The 14,963-nt window shown below is 33.7% G+C and overlaps 2 protein-coding genes across 2 annotated transcripts; one reads left to right on the plus strand and one right to left on the minus strand.

Moving 5' to 3' along the window:
• The first annotated feature begins 1,093 nt into the window (after positions 1-1,093).
• On the plus strand, positions 1,094-5,340 carry LOC105359529 (uncharacterized). Its single transcript, XM_011496142.1, has 12 exons — positions 1,094-1,470; positions 1,556-1,745; positions 1,831-2,044; positions 2,122-2,249; positions 2,341-2,624; positions 2,710-3,212; positions 3,317-3,528; positions 4,062-4,219; positions 4,331-4,560; positions 4,663-4,857; positions 4,939-5,079; positions 5,152-5,340. The coding sequence occupies exons 1-12, from the start codon at positions 1,401-1,403 to the stop codon at positions 5,338-5,340; spliced, it is 2,514 nt and encodes an 837-aa protein (XP_011494444.1). The 5' UTR covers positions 1,094-1,400.
• Positions 5,341-6,667: 1,327 nt separating this feature from the next.
• On the minus strand, positions 6,668-13,481 carry LOC105359530 (dynein-1-beta heavy chain, flagellar inner arm I1 complex). Its single transcript, XM_011496143.1, has 9 exons — positions 13,325-13,481; positions 10,922-10,998; positions 10,411-10,763; positions 8,436-8,851; positions 7,998-8,280; positions 7,735-7,897; positions 7,447-7,580; positions 7,056-7,380; positions 6,668-6,908 (listed from the first exon to the last, which is right to left on the minus strand). Exons 1-9 carry the CDS (start codon positions 13,479-13,481, stop codon positions 6,822-6,824), a joined length of 1,995 nt encoding a protein of 664 aa, XP_011494445.1. The 3' UTR covers positions 6,668-6,821.
• Between the last annotated feature and the right edge of the window lie 1,482 nt (positions 13,482-14,963).

Raw genomic sequence — 14,963 nt, forward strand, 5'->3', positions numbered from 1 at the left:
ATTGGTTTGAGATTGAGGGGTCGGTGTTAGAGACGTGATTCGAATTCCTGGGATGGTAACCAGGACCGGGACTACCTTGTCCAGGGTTGAGATCGCGTGAGGTGGACAAGAAGATCGTGGGTCCGCGTCGTCCGCGTAAACTCTACCTACCGTGCGCTCGGGCTGTCCTGTCCCCCGACGACGCTCGCTCTCACCCCCTGGCACACGCGCACAGCACACACGCGCACAGGCGTACAAGCGTGCACAAGCACGGGCACGCGACACGCACGGGCGCACGCACGAAGAAAAGGACGGGAGGACTCTCGTGTTACTCTCGGCTGAGGTCGGGCTTCCGATCCGGAGAACGTTACAACGTTGTTGCGCCCGAGCGGCGGCGACGATTACTGCCGAGGGACTCGCACTCGCTGTTCTCCGGGGCGATCGAGGCGATCCGGCTGCTCCCCTCCCTGCCGCCGAGCGCTGCTACCGTCCGTCCGCAATTCCATCACGGCACACCGACGAACACACACGCGCGCGAGCGCCCAGAGTTCCCCGCCGGCGCTCGTTCCCGCCGCCGTGAGCGCCGAGGAGTGGTGTGGTCGAGTGGAGTCAAAGTGGAGTGGTGTTGGAGTTGAGTGGAGTTGAGTGGAGTGGAGTGGAGTGGATTGGAGTAGAGTGGATTGGAGTAGAGGAGAGTAGAGTCGAGTAGAGTGATGAGATTGGGGGGAGGGATGGTTGTACGAGTAGCTCCGCGGACCTTAATCGTTGCGGATTGCGCTGTCGCGGCACTGGAACGCGGCGGTCCTCGGTGTCCCCTTCGGTGCCGGCGATCGCTCGATGGCGTCGGAAGTGCAGGGTGGATGCTGTAAAAGCTCGGTGAATTGTCGAGTTAACCCGGCGGCCGTCTTAGGGTCGCTCTCACCGCCTCATTCGTCTTTCGGCAAGTGTGCATAATAGGGTCGCGTGACCGAAGAGAAGAGGAGACGTCGAGCCGCCGCGAGACCACGAGTAAATTAGTTGATAACGGCGCGGCAGGGCGCGATCGGGGTCCGAGTGTAGGTTTCGCGGTTGTTGATGATGTGGCAGATTGGTATGCTTATTATTATGCCGGTGGCGCTGAGGGGCAATTTTAATGGGGTCGGCGTGGAGGTTAAGGTTATGCGACGGTGGCCGTTGGCTCGCGAAAGGAGACGAAAAGTCTTTGAGAAAATGTCGCGGATGAAATTGATCGAGGAGGGCGCGATACTTTATTCGGTACTTTATCGCTGGTGGATATTGGGAGTGGGATGGTTGTTCGACCGTATGTGGTGTCCGATTGACGGAGGGAGATTTGGTTGTGGTGCGCGAGATGGGTAGGGACTGGTTGTTATCGTTGCATTGATTCATGTAGAATTTAATAGTAAGCCGGGAGACGTTGAGCGATGAGAGAAAACTTTGCGTTTGTACGTCATTCGGGCTATCTTGTGCCCCTTCTTTCGATTTACATTAGCGGTAAGTTGAAATGTCGAGTGGCATTTGTACCATTGGTGCTGTGGCTTAATTTGGCCCTTACGTTGATTTTTGCGACGATCCGCAGCCCTGCAGACGATTACGATTGGATGTTGGGTTATACCTGAAGCCGACCAGCAGGGAGTACTCCACTCGTTTAAAAGTTACGAGGATCTCGTTGTGTTTCATTATAGTGTACCGAAGCAAGTGCTTTACGCTAGTTGGCAGTTCTCCGCGTTCGCCAATAACGAGAAATGTCCGGCACGGAATGTCCACGTGTAAGCGCACCTTCGGTCCTGCCCCATTAATTATGCAACTGCGCTTTTAGTAATAATGCACTTTTTGATCTTTGTGTGTCAATAGATTTTTAAAATGGGGTAGCTATCCTGTTATTGACGTTGATAATGCGACGTATCCATCTTATATGTTTGTGGAGCACAGTGATACGACGAAGGCGTCGATCGTCACGGCTTACGAGTCCAAGTCGATCGAGATTATTCCGATTTACAGTCCAGTGCCGGGCGATTGGTTCGTAAGTGCCTATTTGTCCCATTGGGATGAGGAGGTGTACCAAAAGGTTGGTATTGCTTGTAACGTAAGTATTTGCGGGCAATGATTGAATCGACCTTGTTGACAAATGTCTTATGTGTTTAGGGTCTTGGCTGCGAGTGTCATTACAGTCTGAGTTCTGTGGCACTTTGGTCGGAGATCAATGGCATAGCGAATATTCCATTGGGTTACCAGAGAACGATGAGGACAAGCGGAGTCATCACATATTACAAGTATAATTGCATTAATTGTGCCTTGAGAGAACTATTAAGGGTGACAAACTGCTTTATCATTTCACAATTTCTTTGAAACACTTCATTGTAGAATATATATTCCGATGGATACGTGGAGCTTTTACGTGGATGTTTGGGGCTGCAATTTCACTTTAAAGAGAGCTCTGAACCATCGTGAAGCGTGCGTCGAGCATCTAGCCTTGGAAGGACAAACGCTCCCTGTCTACAATCGCTCAAATCCAGGTAACGTTGGAAATTTGTCATCGTCTGACACTTACGAGTTCACGGAAATGTCCCCCTGTCAAGATTGTTGGTACTATTTGATGGTTGTGTCCAGTAGCGTTGTAACTTTCGACATCCTGGTTACAGTATTTGGTTAGTCGCCAATGAGACTGGCTCTTAAATGAAGGAGATACGACTTTGAACGTAGGGGAAGGATTAATTTGGATATTTGTTGTAGATTGCCCAGTGAAAACCATAGAAGAAACACACATTCTACAACCTCGTCTTGGAAACACAAAAGTTTATCTGCAACCGTCAAGTCGTCTACACTTGAGTGTCTTAAAGGCCGACTCTGGCCCGCTTCAATTCATGAATCAAGCCTACGCTCGTCAAGCCAATCTCGTGTTTGATAAAAATAAATGGTTCGGCAACTTCGAAGGGGACCGTAATATTAACGCATGCGTTCCAAGGTATCAACTCGCCAGAATAAAGCACACGGAGCCCTTTTCCCGGGACTATTTATTAAGGGTAAATGGTCGCTCGAAATCATTGTCGACTCGTGACAAGAAAGACGTCTGGATTTTACGTTTACGCATGTACAATGATTTTCAGGGACAGGAGTGGCTCACGCAGCTATTAGCTCTAAGCGATAAATATCCAATCATTACGCAGTTCAATATTCTACCATTGGTCGACATTGGCGGTACACTCGATATTAGCATAAGTCTTGAAAGGGAGGAGGTAAATTTGTAATTATTATTATTAACATCATCGTCATCGTCAGCATTACATTTCATTCTGCGTTTCATTAGACCATAGCACTATGATTACATCATCATTTTCAGACTTTCAGCAAGCAACGCATAAACGTAGTTGTTTGCATAAGTCGCGGCCGAGTACCAAATAATCAAGCAAGTGGTAATGTTACATGCGATAATGCGCGAATGAAGATGCGATTGTCTTCCAGTGGTGGTATGCGCAATTCTAGTCTTCTAATTCCTTATCCGCAACCAGACACTTGGTATGTCGCGCTTCACACAAAATGCGAGATAAACGAGTGAGTTTGACATTTTTCAGAGATAATTATGTTCTAAGATTTTAGGCTTATGTTTTTTTGTTTTTCTTTCACCTACTCGCATTACTCTATCAAAATGTTATCCCTTGGTTCGTTCTTAATGCTTATGATTGCATTTCTTATACAGCTGTCTCAAGTCTCTAAATTTAGATAGTAATTGTATGAATGTTTTTAGAACGATATGGGTAGTTATTTTATTACATTACTTTGTTTAATCGTTTGAATTTTATTGACTTTTTCCCTTCATACAATCACGTACAATTATGGGAGAAGAGGATTGAAAACTTTTCTTCTTTTCTTTTTATTATCTATTTTTAATTGTAGATACATGTGGTACAGTATTTACACGTAGAGATATAAAAATTCGCATGTATTATCCACAGATTGCCTTTATCATGCGATACATAAATTTATGTTTACGATATTCTCCCACTGCTAGATTTAAATTTACAGTCGACACAGTTTTTCTAGTGAAAAATTAGCTTTGTTAAATAATGCTTTTATATTATATCTAGCACGCCTAGGCCTTGCGAACCGGAGCAAATATTAGTGTCGTTGAGAATCAAATTACGAGCCTGTGTTTTTGAAGGGAGTAATTCTTGCGGTCGGCATGGTATCTGTCAAGAAATCCATAAGGGCTTACTTTCTTATAGCGCTTGCAAATGTTTTCGAGGTAAGGGCTTATAACAAATATGCTAACATAAACCAAGGATTCATTATCTATAAATAAATTTATATCTGCTTAATTATAAAACGTATAGAGAAGCTTGTCTTTAATTTTCAGGTTATCAAGGATGGGATTGTACAGACTCATCAAATTCTCTTTCCCACTTTTCAATATTAACCACATCTCTTGCTTTAACGTTGAGCAATGTTTTTTTCGTGCCGGCTATATATTTGGCATTTAAACGCAAACTCCACGCGGAAGGTTTAATTTACTGTTGCGCAATGTTATTCTCTATGGTCTACCATGTTTGCGATCAGCAATTCGCTGCTTGCATCGCAAAGTTTGAAGTAAGCATGTATCTTTGTTGTTCTATGGTAATTGTAAGAAAATTATAACTACGAGAGACAAGCGTACGTGATTGTTATTAATAATTGTTTATGGTAATGTAGGTTCTGCAGTATTGTGATTTTTTCATAGGCTTACTCGCATTTTGGGTTACGTTAGTCGCTATGGCTGAAATACCGGCGCAATATACGTCATTTTTCCACATGTTGGGAGCTATCATTATCACATTTCAAATTAAATCGGATAAAACAGGACTGCTTAGCATATCGATACCCATGATTATTGGGATAGCCATACCGGTAATATTTTCTTTTTCATCAACGTGCATGGCTTAAATTTGGAATTGGTCGCGCCACTACTAATTTGCGTAATTAATACAGCTAACTACCTATGGATACCAGTGCTATAAAATAAATAAAATCACTTGGCCTAAAAGAATAATCAAATTAGCTATTGGCCTATCACTCGCGGGACTTGGTATTTTATTATTTTCTTTTGTTGAGACTGAATCCAATTATCAGGTTAGTAATTATCTTGAATGCGCCAAGAAATCAATACTTTGATGTTACGATTAACGATGAAACTTTATTTAGTACGTGCACAGTTTATGGCATGCAATTATTGCATTATCCTTAATTTTTTTATTGCCACCAATGAGAGAAGATGAAATTCTAAGGAGCAGATATGCCGATGAATTAAATAACAAACATTCTCCTGGAAATTCCGCTTTCAATATTGGTGAAAGCCATCGGAATAGCCAATTCATAATGGATGTTAACTAAATATTTTTTACTTGCACAGTATTGATTTGTTACCAAATGTTATTAGTAGACTCAAGAAAATTAATTTTCCTACAGATTCATATTTGAAAAAAAAAAAATTACAATAAATCATTAATCACATTTAATCAATTTTATGTAATAGCTATTGAAAAAAGAAAAAAAAAGACAAAGTTATTTTTAGATATATATATATATATATATACATGCAATATCAGTCTTTTTAACCATTACTGATTAAAAATACAATTAAGATATTTTTACAAAAATTGAATTTTCTGGACTTTTCTACTACAATAATAACAACTACGTTCCCTAATATTTTTGTATTGAATGTTGAAATACTCTTTCGTCGAAAGATGCTAGTGATTTATACTTCTAAATCTAAAATAAGCCTACAGTATATTTTGTATTTTCTTGAAATTGTATATAATGTCACGTTATCGTACGCACGGTAAAATGAAATAATTGTAATTAGATTGCTTTAGCAAAAATAGAATTCACGCTCGATCGAATAACAAAGAATGTAGTCAATCTCTTTAAAAACTTTAAAACTGTCATAATACACATGTGCTTCAAACAAATTTTCGTTTCTACTAACTCTTTTTCATTAACGTTATTTAATGTTAAACTGCAAATAATACTAATATATATATATATATATATATATGTGTGTGCGTGTGTGTGTGTGTGTGTGTGTGTGTGTTTTTTTTTAATACGCATGTTAAACTAACATATATCTAAGTATAAAATTTATAAAATATATTTTATTATGATGTGTTAATACATGTTATCTTAATTATAAGAATTGAAATTTATAGAAAAATTGTACTTCAATGTATATTAAAAAAAAAATAATTTTATTATTTTAATGTTGAATATCTTTAATAAAGTTGTACGACTTTTATATTTATATATCCTTATTAAATAAGTTCGTTAGATTTTCAAATACTTAAAAGTGTGCAATAAAATTAAAAAAAAAATTTTAAATGTATTTATAATCATTGTAATTCTTTATTACATGATATTTTAAATTTCACATTCATTAATCATTCCAAAAGAAATTACTTACATTTCTGTTTAAGACCATCGAGTGGCCATGTTTTTCTCTTAGTTTTAAACAAACATATGTTAATTATAATTTTTGACAATTAAATTGAAAATTGCGTGTAAATAAATCAATGATAAATTTAGATTTTTATATCTACTGCAGCTACTCTTAAACAGAGATTTTTTTAAAGTAAATATTCATTTTCAATTAAATAACCAAAACTTAAACAATATTTAAAATAGAGAACATCATAAATTTACAAACATAATCATTCGGTAAGATTCTAATCATTCATTTTTCTGCTAAAATTCACAAGTAGAGGCTCGTATTGTAGATCGCAATCTCCAAGCCAGTCGGATGCATCGATCATGATTTTATATAATCGCCCCAGGTATTTCTCGTAAATGCTTGGAATTATAGAATTTTCTGATTGTCATAATTTCACTTGATCTTGATATATCTCATATTCAGTCGATTCTTCAGAACAGTCTCGAATTTCTTCGGAAAACATTTCCCAAACCTTTTCATATTGAAACAGACATTTAGATGAATGTATTCGTTTAATATATAAAAAAAATATTTGAATTTATATGAAATTTTTTTTGGAAATTTAAATTGCAAATTATATTATATAGTATCAACGTATCAACTTCATCTCCACATTTACCTCCATCCATTTATTGCGTAAGATATTGTTAAAGCTTGGACGTTCCTTCAATTGAAATAGCGTATACAGCATCTCAATGCCCATGTCCACGCTTACAACATCCTGAAATAAATTATTGAGAAGATTTTTCATGGTGTTTTCCAATTGGTCAACTTCACATCGAAAATTTGACATGTCTTGAAACCATTTTAATTCCATGATATTTAGCGTATAATCCGAACTAATTTCCATGTTATTCATTATTTCAATAAAATCATTCTTAATCCGCCTGTACTGCGTCTCATAATAATTCCCATTAGTGGAGCCAAAGTTAATTTTATTCGAGCTGAAAGATATTCTCTCTTAATTATGTCTCACCTCTGTTTTAATTTTCCATTTAACATAATCATACCTGCCGTATATTTTCATTACATCGCATATTTCACACACATCCCGACATCTTTGCTCAAAAGCTTCGATACATTTAAAAACGATCGTCTTATTAACTCTCCAATTATCCGAGCTCGATTCGCAATTCCTAACAATCTACAATGATTAAAGTAAATGATTTCCCTGCAATTCCTCACCTTTCTATCTTTAATTAAAATCTTTATTAAAACGTACAAGTTTCAAATATCGAATTGTCTACTACATAAAATTATAATTTACTAGATTTCAACTTTTATTGGAATCAACTTACGCTATCATAAATTTGAGAGTAAATTTCGCAGCAGGTGAGAGTCGTTTGAACAATTTCTTGACATACTCGTAGATCGTTAAACATTAGCTTCAAATCAATGCTATTGATGCACACTTCAACGACATAAGAACTGAGCGAACATAAAAGTCTCTCCACGTTTCTCCTATCGAGTTGGAACAACATGTAAAATCATTTATAAAATATTATCGAGTGTATGGGGGTATTCAACAATATCGAAATAATAAAAACGATGTGATACTTACGATACGTTGTAATGAGACGACTCATTCCAAATGTATCGAATAATATGTAAAATTCTTGGCATGCAATCGTAAATTTGACTGGGTTGGGTAAAAATTTGACAATTCTCAAGTACAATCTCTAAATATATTAAATTCGATACGGCATCATTTAAAGCCTTGCCTACTTTTGCAACAACTGTTTGAAAATCATTTATACACCACAATCGTAGATTTCTCAATTGTTCAATTATTAATACGATTTGTTGATTTTTTAGTTGTATTGATATACAAGATAAGATCTCGTCTATAAAAGTGCAAGTAATGTAAAATTATAAAAATCATAGTATAATTGAAAATTCAATCGTCCCACACTAATATATATATATATATATATTGCATCAATTTTTATATTAAATATGATAAGAAATGCGTTAATCGCATAATATCCTATGAACATACATCTACTTTGCCAGAATTCATATTCGCTTGTTATGTCATAAGATTGGCATGTAAAATTTGGTAAAATCATAAGTGCCTCTTGAATCTGTTTTATCCACATCCTAGTAACTTTTTCTAATCTATTAATCAACGATTGTTGCTCGGTTTCATACTTCGTGCTAATAATACTTTCTCTCTCTTTTGCAGAATATTGTTTTACGTCCTTTAATAGATTTACTTCCCACGGTATGTAGAGTATAAACATTCCCATTGGTTTATAAGTCGCATCCATTGCTTGCATGAGAAAATCATTAATATTTGAGAAAATCTTATCTTTCATAACTGAATGACATTTCGTAAGGATCTGGAGTTTGAAAAGTTTTATAATGACAACATAGGCCGACATATTTAAAATATTCGTATAGCCACTAATACAACTTTAAAAATACACGGGTTATTTTTATTATAAATTTCTTCAACCGTAGCGTTTTATAATTCTTTTAACAAACAATGAAGACAATAATGGTAATGATCGGAAAAAGCAATTACGGGCATTGTTTTGCGAATTTTATTTAAATTTAAAACTCACGGAGAATGCTATTGCATATGAAATGTTATTTCATGTAAGATTAAAAGCAATTTATAAACGTTCATATTCATAATAAGTTAAAAGATATAATGGCAATACTTGCCTCAGCCATTAGTAGTTTCTACATTTCCGCATTGACGATCGTGTAATAAATGTCTTTCCTGGCACTCCTCATAACATATAGCATATTTTTTTTTTACTTTTTTGAATAGTTCAACTTCACTCAATAACGATCGCTTTTAATATTCCGAGAGCTATTTACGTTTAAATAACATAAATGTTATTACAATCTTTAGTATTCGCTAATACTTACGAGTACCACGATGCACTTTCTATTTAATTTTAATCCTACTCAATAGTAATAATGTAATATTTATTATTGGATGATCTGTAATATTAATTCATTTAAGTAGCGAATACTTAATGAAACGAAACAGCCCTATCTAATTTTTTCACATTTTTCTAGAAAATTGTGTGAATTACTTTGTAAATAACTCTATAATGGCCTACTTGGCAAAGTGACGCTTTTATGGCAAATATCATAATATGTAAGTGATTAAATAATTGTTTCGTAATCAGATATGAAATACATATACCGATCATATTTAAAGTAGATTCGTTAAATTGGCTGATTTATAGGCAATTATTTTTTATTCTTAAGGACTTTGGATGAATGTGTATTTAAATTCTGACAATCATTGGATTTTAATGATCGAAAATAACGTTTCGAAAAAATCTCCCCATCACTTATTCAAATATTAAAGTGATAGCGGAAATCGAGTAAAATAATTGTCAATTTGTGCATTAATATAAGCTTTTTTGTTTATTTCGATGGGTAATATTTACTCTACGCCCATTTAAAAATATATTATCTGATATATTTTTACAAAATAAATAAATAAAAAAACCATTGGTAGTTGAGTTAAAATTTAGCTATTACCGTTAAATAATATATATATATATATATATATATATAACATATGCGCTTGCTTTCACGCTTTCTTACGTAAGTTGTACACGCGCGTTCTCAAGCGACTATAATATGTTCGCGTTTTTACGAGAATTTTACGCGAATTTTATGCGGTTCAATCGGCCTTTACGAACGTACTCGATTATTTTATTTTCGAGCTTTCACGTGCCATTGCGCTCGATTGAGAAGCTCCATGTTGTAACATTGGCCAGTTCACGCGGACTTGAATTTCTTTCTAAAATATATGCGCCATTCGTATTTACGCGTCATGATATTGGGATGAAATAATTTAATAATGCGTATGGAGGTGTACATTTAGTAACTTAAGTTCAAGATGAAGGACATAATAATTGTGCATCGCTCGCATTGCCCAAGACCATTGAGTGAAAGGCTCTTTCGCTCTTTGCGTTACTCGCGATAAGCATTTTGAAAAATACGTAACAAAATGAAGGATACTGTCGGACCAATCACTTTTAAAGACAAGCGGAGCGTAAAGTCCGCTGACAAATTTGAAAATGGTATTAACCACTCCTCCGGCGACGCTTCCAAACTTTAGGTTGTCCCCCGGGCGGTAAATTTGCCCTGCTGTCCGTATAATATAGACTAGACCATCGTCACTGCTATCCGGAAAGTCTAGGAGTGCACGCAACTCCTCTCCTGATAAGTAGATGGTAAGGACGGTGTATTTCGAATCTCGAAAGTACTCTCGGATGAGCTCCAGGCACGACTCGGTCCAGGATGACTCCGATGATAATCCCGGGAGTACCGTTAAATCCTTTGCGTGCTGCACCTAAGGCATAATCTACCTTATACATATATTCTTTTCACGTTGTGTAAAGCTGGATTATGAGGATGGGGGGTGGGGGTGGAGTTTTTTTTTAGTTTACTCGAGCGGATGGGAACAAGCAGCGTTTATCGCTAGATGCGTTTAAGAATTTGCTTACTAACCAAAGTATCGAGCTCGTTGTCAGTTAATTCAGGTTCATATGGCTCGGGTGGAGCTTCGACTTGCGACTCGAGTATTTCTTGAATTAAAGTATGAAATTAAAAGATGCTGTTATTATAGAAAATTGCATGACTGTGTGGAGCGTGATGTCGAGAGCTGACATAATACGTTTCGTATTACTACAAATGGAAACAATGTTTTCGGTATTTCAGCAAACTTATCTTTGTTTATAAAAAATTAATAAGATTTTTAATTTATGAACTAGCAAAAGTCATCGAGTCTGTAAATATTTAATTTATAAAGCTAAGGAAAGAACATTTTTTCCAACAACTTCGAAATAATTTGCAAAACTATGCATTTTTATAAAATGTTAAATTCGGAGAAAGCTAAGAGCAATCATTTTGTAAAAACTATTTTTAATAATTTTTTGCTAACGATTACACGATTATTTTTCGCGATTTTTTAACAATTATCAGCAGTAGAATCGAATTATGGGCATGGATATTCGATTTTATAATAAACCAAAGAGATACCTCGATGTTTCGTTATATACTTTATGTCTCCGATTTATGATATAAAAATTGAAAAATTATTTATAAACAAATCTGATGCTTAATTCATAATTGGTGTATCTAGAAAAATAAAAAAAAATTTTTATACAGTTTCAGTTATTTCATTATGAGGTTTATTATTTATTTATATTTTAAATTTATTTATATTCAAGTTCAATAGTATCATGATTTTTTTTTACAACGTTATATAACATATTGAAAATTTTAATAAATATTATAATAAAATGAATAAAGTGCTATATTAGTAATCCGCTAAAATCAATTATTTAATATCAAATTGCATCAACGTTCATTATATAATAAATTCTTTTTAAGATTAATCATACCGATAAATTAATACTAATAAATAATAATAATAATAATAATAATATTAATAATAATAATAGAAAATTAATAAGGGAATGAAAGGTTTTATATTGTAAAATGCAAGAAAATATTAACTGGCATACTTTTTCCATTATAAAACTTTAAATGGTTAAAGCTGATAAATCTTAAGTTAAGCCTGTCTGTTCTTTTGGATTAGCCACTCTATTCGAATACTAGGGGATGTTTATTTTTCATCGATTGAAAAAAGATATGACTCCAATTAAGCTGGCGAGAGCACCTAAGGGAAAGTTGCCGAGCAAAGACAAATCGTTAGCACAATAAAACAATTAAACCTTTGACAGATGCGACACTCCGCTTATATTACTTCAGCATTTCTCCGTATTTTATTGCACGCGTCTTTTCACGTATAAAGTAAAACTACCTGAAACTTTATTGTTTTGTCTCTTGTCAAAATCAATTTCACTACAATGGACAAACTTGTAAACACCTGGACAGCTATTCATTCTCATGCTTGTGTTGCTTTTTTAATATGTGAAAAATCTTTTGATATCCGATTCAGCGTTAGCTTGATTGAATAATTAATTCAACTGAAAAATCAATTGCCACTAATAATAAATAATAAAGACAACAGCAAAGTGGCCAAAATTGAAGAAAAAAAAAAATAAATAAAAAATAGTAAACATTATTAAATGTGTAGATGGTAGCGCAAGATATTAAATAAATTGCGTAATATTATTAAAGCAATGTACTAACATTGTTTATCCTTATTTGTTAAAATAATAAAGTTCTTAATCGATGCATTGCGATTGTCACTTCATTCTTTCTAATAATCAAATGAGTATAATTCAAATAAGCTACCAGTCGATAAAACTTACCTTTATTTATTGCTCTATATATTATTATAGCACACATTTGAGCTTCATAGAGGGCATGATTAACTACACCGATGAAACATTAATATATGCAAATAAAATTTTCTAACATAAAATTGTTACCTAAGATAAGAAAAAAAACCTCGTTTTTTTGAAATTGAAATAACACGTGGCGTTTTTAAATTAAGTTTTTAATTTAAATCAGTCTATATGAGATAATAACTAATAACTAGCAATTTTGAATAGTGATAATGAGTAGATAATTAGATAATTAGATATATTTATTCCAGGGCATTCGTGTTAAGTGAAAATGTATAGAGATTGATAATTTCCTTTCTCTTTCTGCATGTACTTTTCAGGATCGATCACACTCACATGTATACACTGTATTATGCTACCAACGCTTAATTGAAATGCAAGAATGTTAATATATATTTACGCAATAGTTCTACGGTAATAGTATGTCGACTAGGTAAATTAAATATAAAATACCTGTGACGATAGGCATTAGTTTTTATTTTTTAAAGTAAAAGTCAGTACTTCAAGAAATAAGTATGTTATACTCACTCTCGCGTTTGAAGGTAGTTTACAGGAGGATTTAAATAAATATAATAATAATGTTTCAGCAATATACCTTCATGACCAAATTCTTCTTCGTCTGTGTCCATGTCTAAATATTCCCTATGAGATTCGAAAGACATTATTTTCGATATTTTCATCCGACTCTTTTTTGACGAGTCTACAGACTTCTGCTTTTCCACTGTAACTTTCTGTTTTTCTAATTGCAACATTCTTAATCTAATACTATAGAGCAAATACAAATCTTTCCACGCGAAATTATAAATAGAAAGACATTGATTGAAGTAAGTTGTTTAGTTGCCAAGTGAATCGTTAAATCAATATAGCTGTACAAGAGCTTTTCATGCACTGTTTAACTATTACAATTTATTTTCATTATTATAATTAAAAATTATACAGAAAAATTATTTGTAATATATAGAAATAAAATACAGAAAAATATTTCATAATCGGATCGATTATAATCAAATGAGTCATAAAAGAAGATCGACCGACGAATCAGCTTGAATAGTACGTTTATATATATATATATATATATATATATATATATATATATATATAACCGATTATCTTACAAGTACTTTTAAACTTTATCACTCTTTGAGTTGGAAATGTTCAGTTTTTTTACATGAGTGACACATTTTATCATATACCAAGTTATTTGATTATTTTCAAATATATCACCTGGGGTATCCGTATATTATTGCTAGTAGGACTGTTGTTTATTTTTTTAAAAGAATTTCCTATAATTTAAAAAAATATGTTTCATCTTAATATAAATAATCTCTGGATCTTCTTAATTACCTTTAACAGTTCTTTTTTTTATATAGATAATTATTCATTATTGATTTTCAATATAATATAGATGAATGTATTTAGTCAATTTAATAGTGTTGACATTGAAAATCTTCGATAAGAATTTTAATACTTTATTTTAAAATCTTAGAAACAAAAAGATTTTTTTTTCTCGCTGAACTTTCTCGCAGAAATATTTCATGTGTCTTACTATGGCGAGGCGAAAATTTCAAATAAAATGCAAGTATATCCAGATATATACGAAAAGTGGGTATATTTAAAAAAAAAATGAAATAATTAGAATCTGCTAAAAAATATTTGTATGATTATTTCAATATTTGTTTCATTCATTTTGTTTCTTTTTTATATAATCTTTATAATTTTCCATTTCTATTAATCGTAACTATGAGTTATCGTGTATCAACATTCTCACATTAAGCTTTCAGTGGATTTTTCATACCACTTGCACCGAAAGTATAAACTCAGTTATAAGTCGCAAAAATAATTATTTTCTGCTTCTATATTATTATAAACATGATCCTACATCTATAATATAGTAGGAACAATACGAATGTAAGAGATAAAAAATTAATGACTACATTTTATTCGTTTGCACTTTCATGAACATCGTACAATAAAAGACACTTTAAAGTAAAAATATTGTCTCATTTTCAATTGTTTTATTCTCCGTTGTTTTTCCTATATATATATACACACATATTTATTTATTTGTAGTATATATAGCATTTAAACTTTCTCTATAAATTCATTCGAAAAATTAAAAATTACATTATCCACAGTATCCCTTGATTAGTTAATATTTAATATTTTATTGAACGAATTATAAACCATTGGACATGTGATATGGGGATATCGTTAAGCAGTAAAGCTATGCATAT

This window comes from Ceratosolen solmsi, unplaced genomic scaffold (assembly GCF_000503995.2).
Source record: "Ceratosolen solmsi marchali unplaced genomic scaffold, CerSol_1.0 scaffold11, whole genome shotgun sequence".
Taxonomy (NCBI): domain Eukaryota; kingdom Metazoa; phylum Arthropoda; class Insecta; order Hymenoptera; family Agaonidae; genus Ceratosolen; species Ceratosolen solmsi.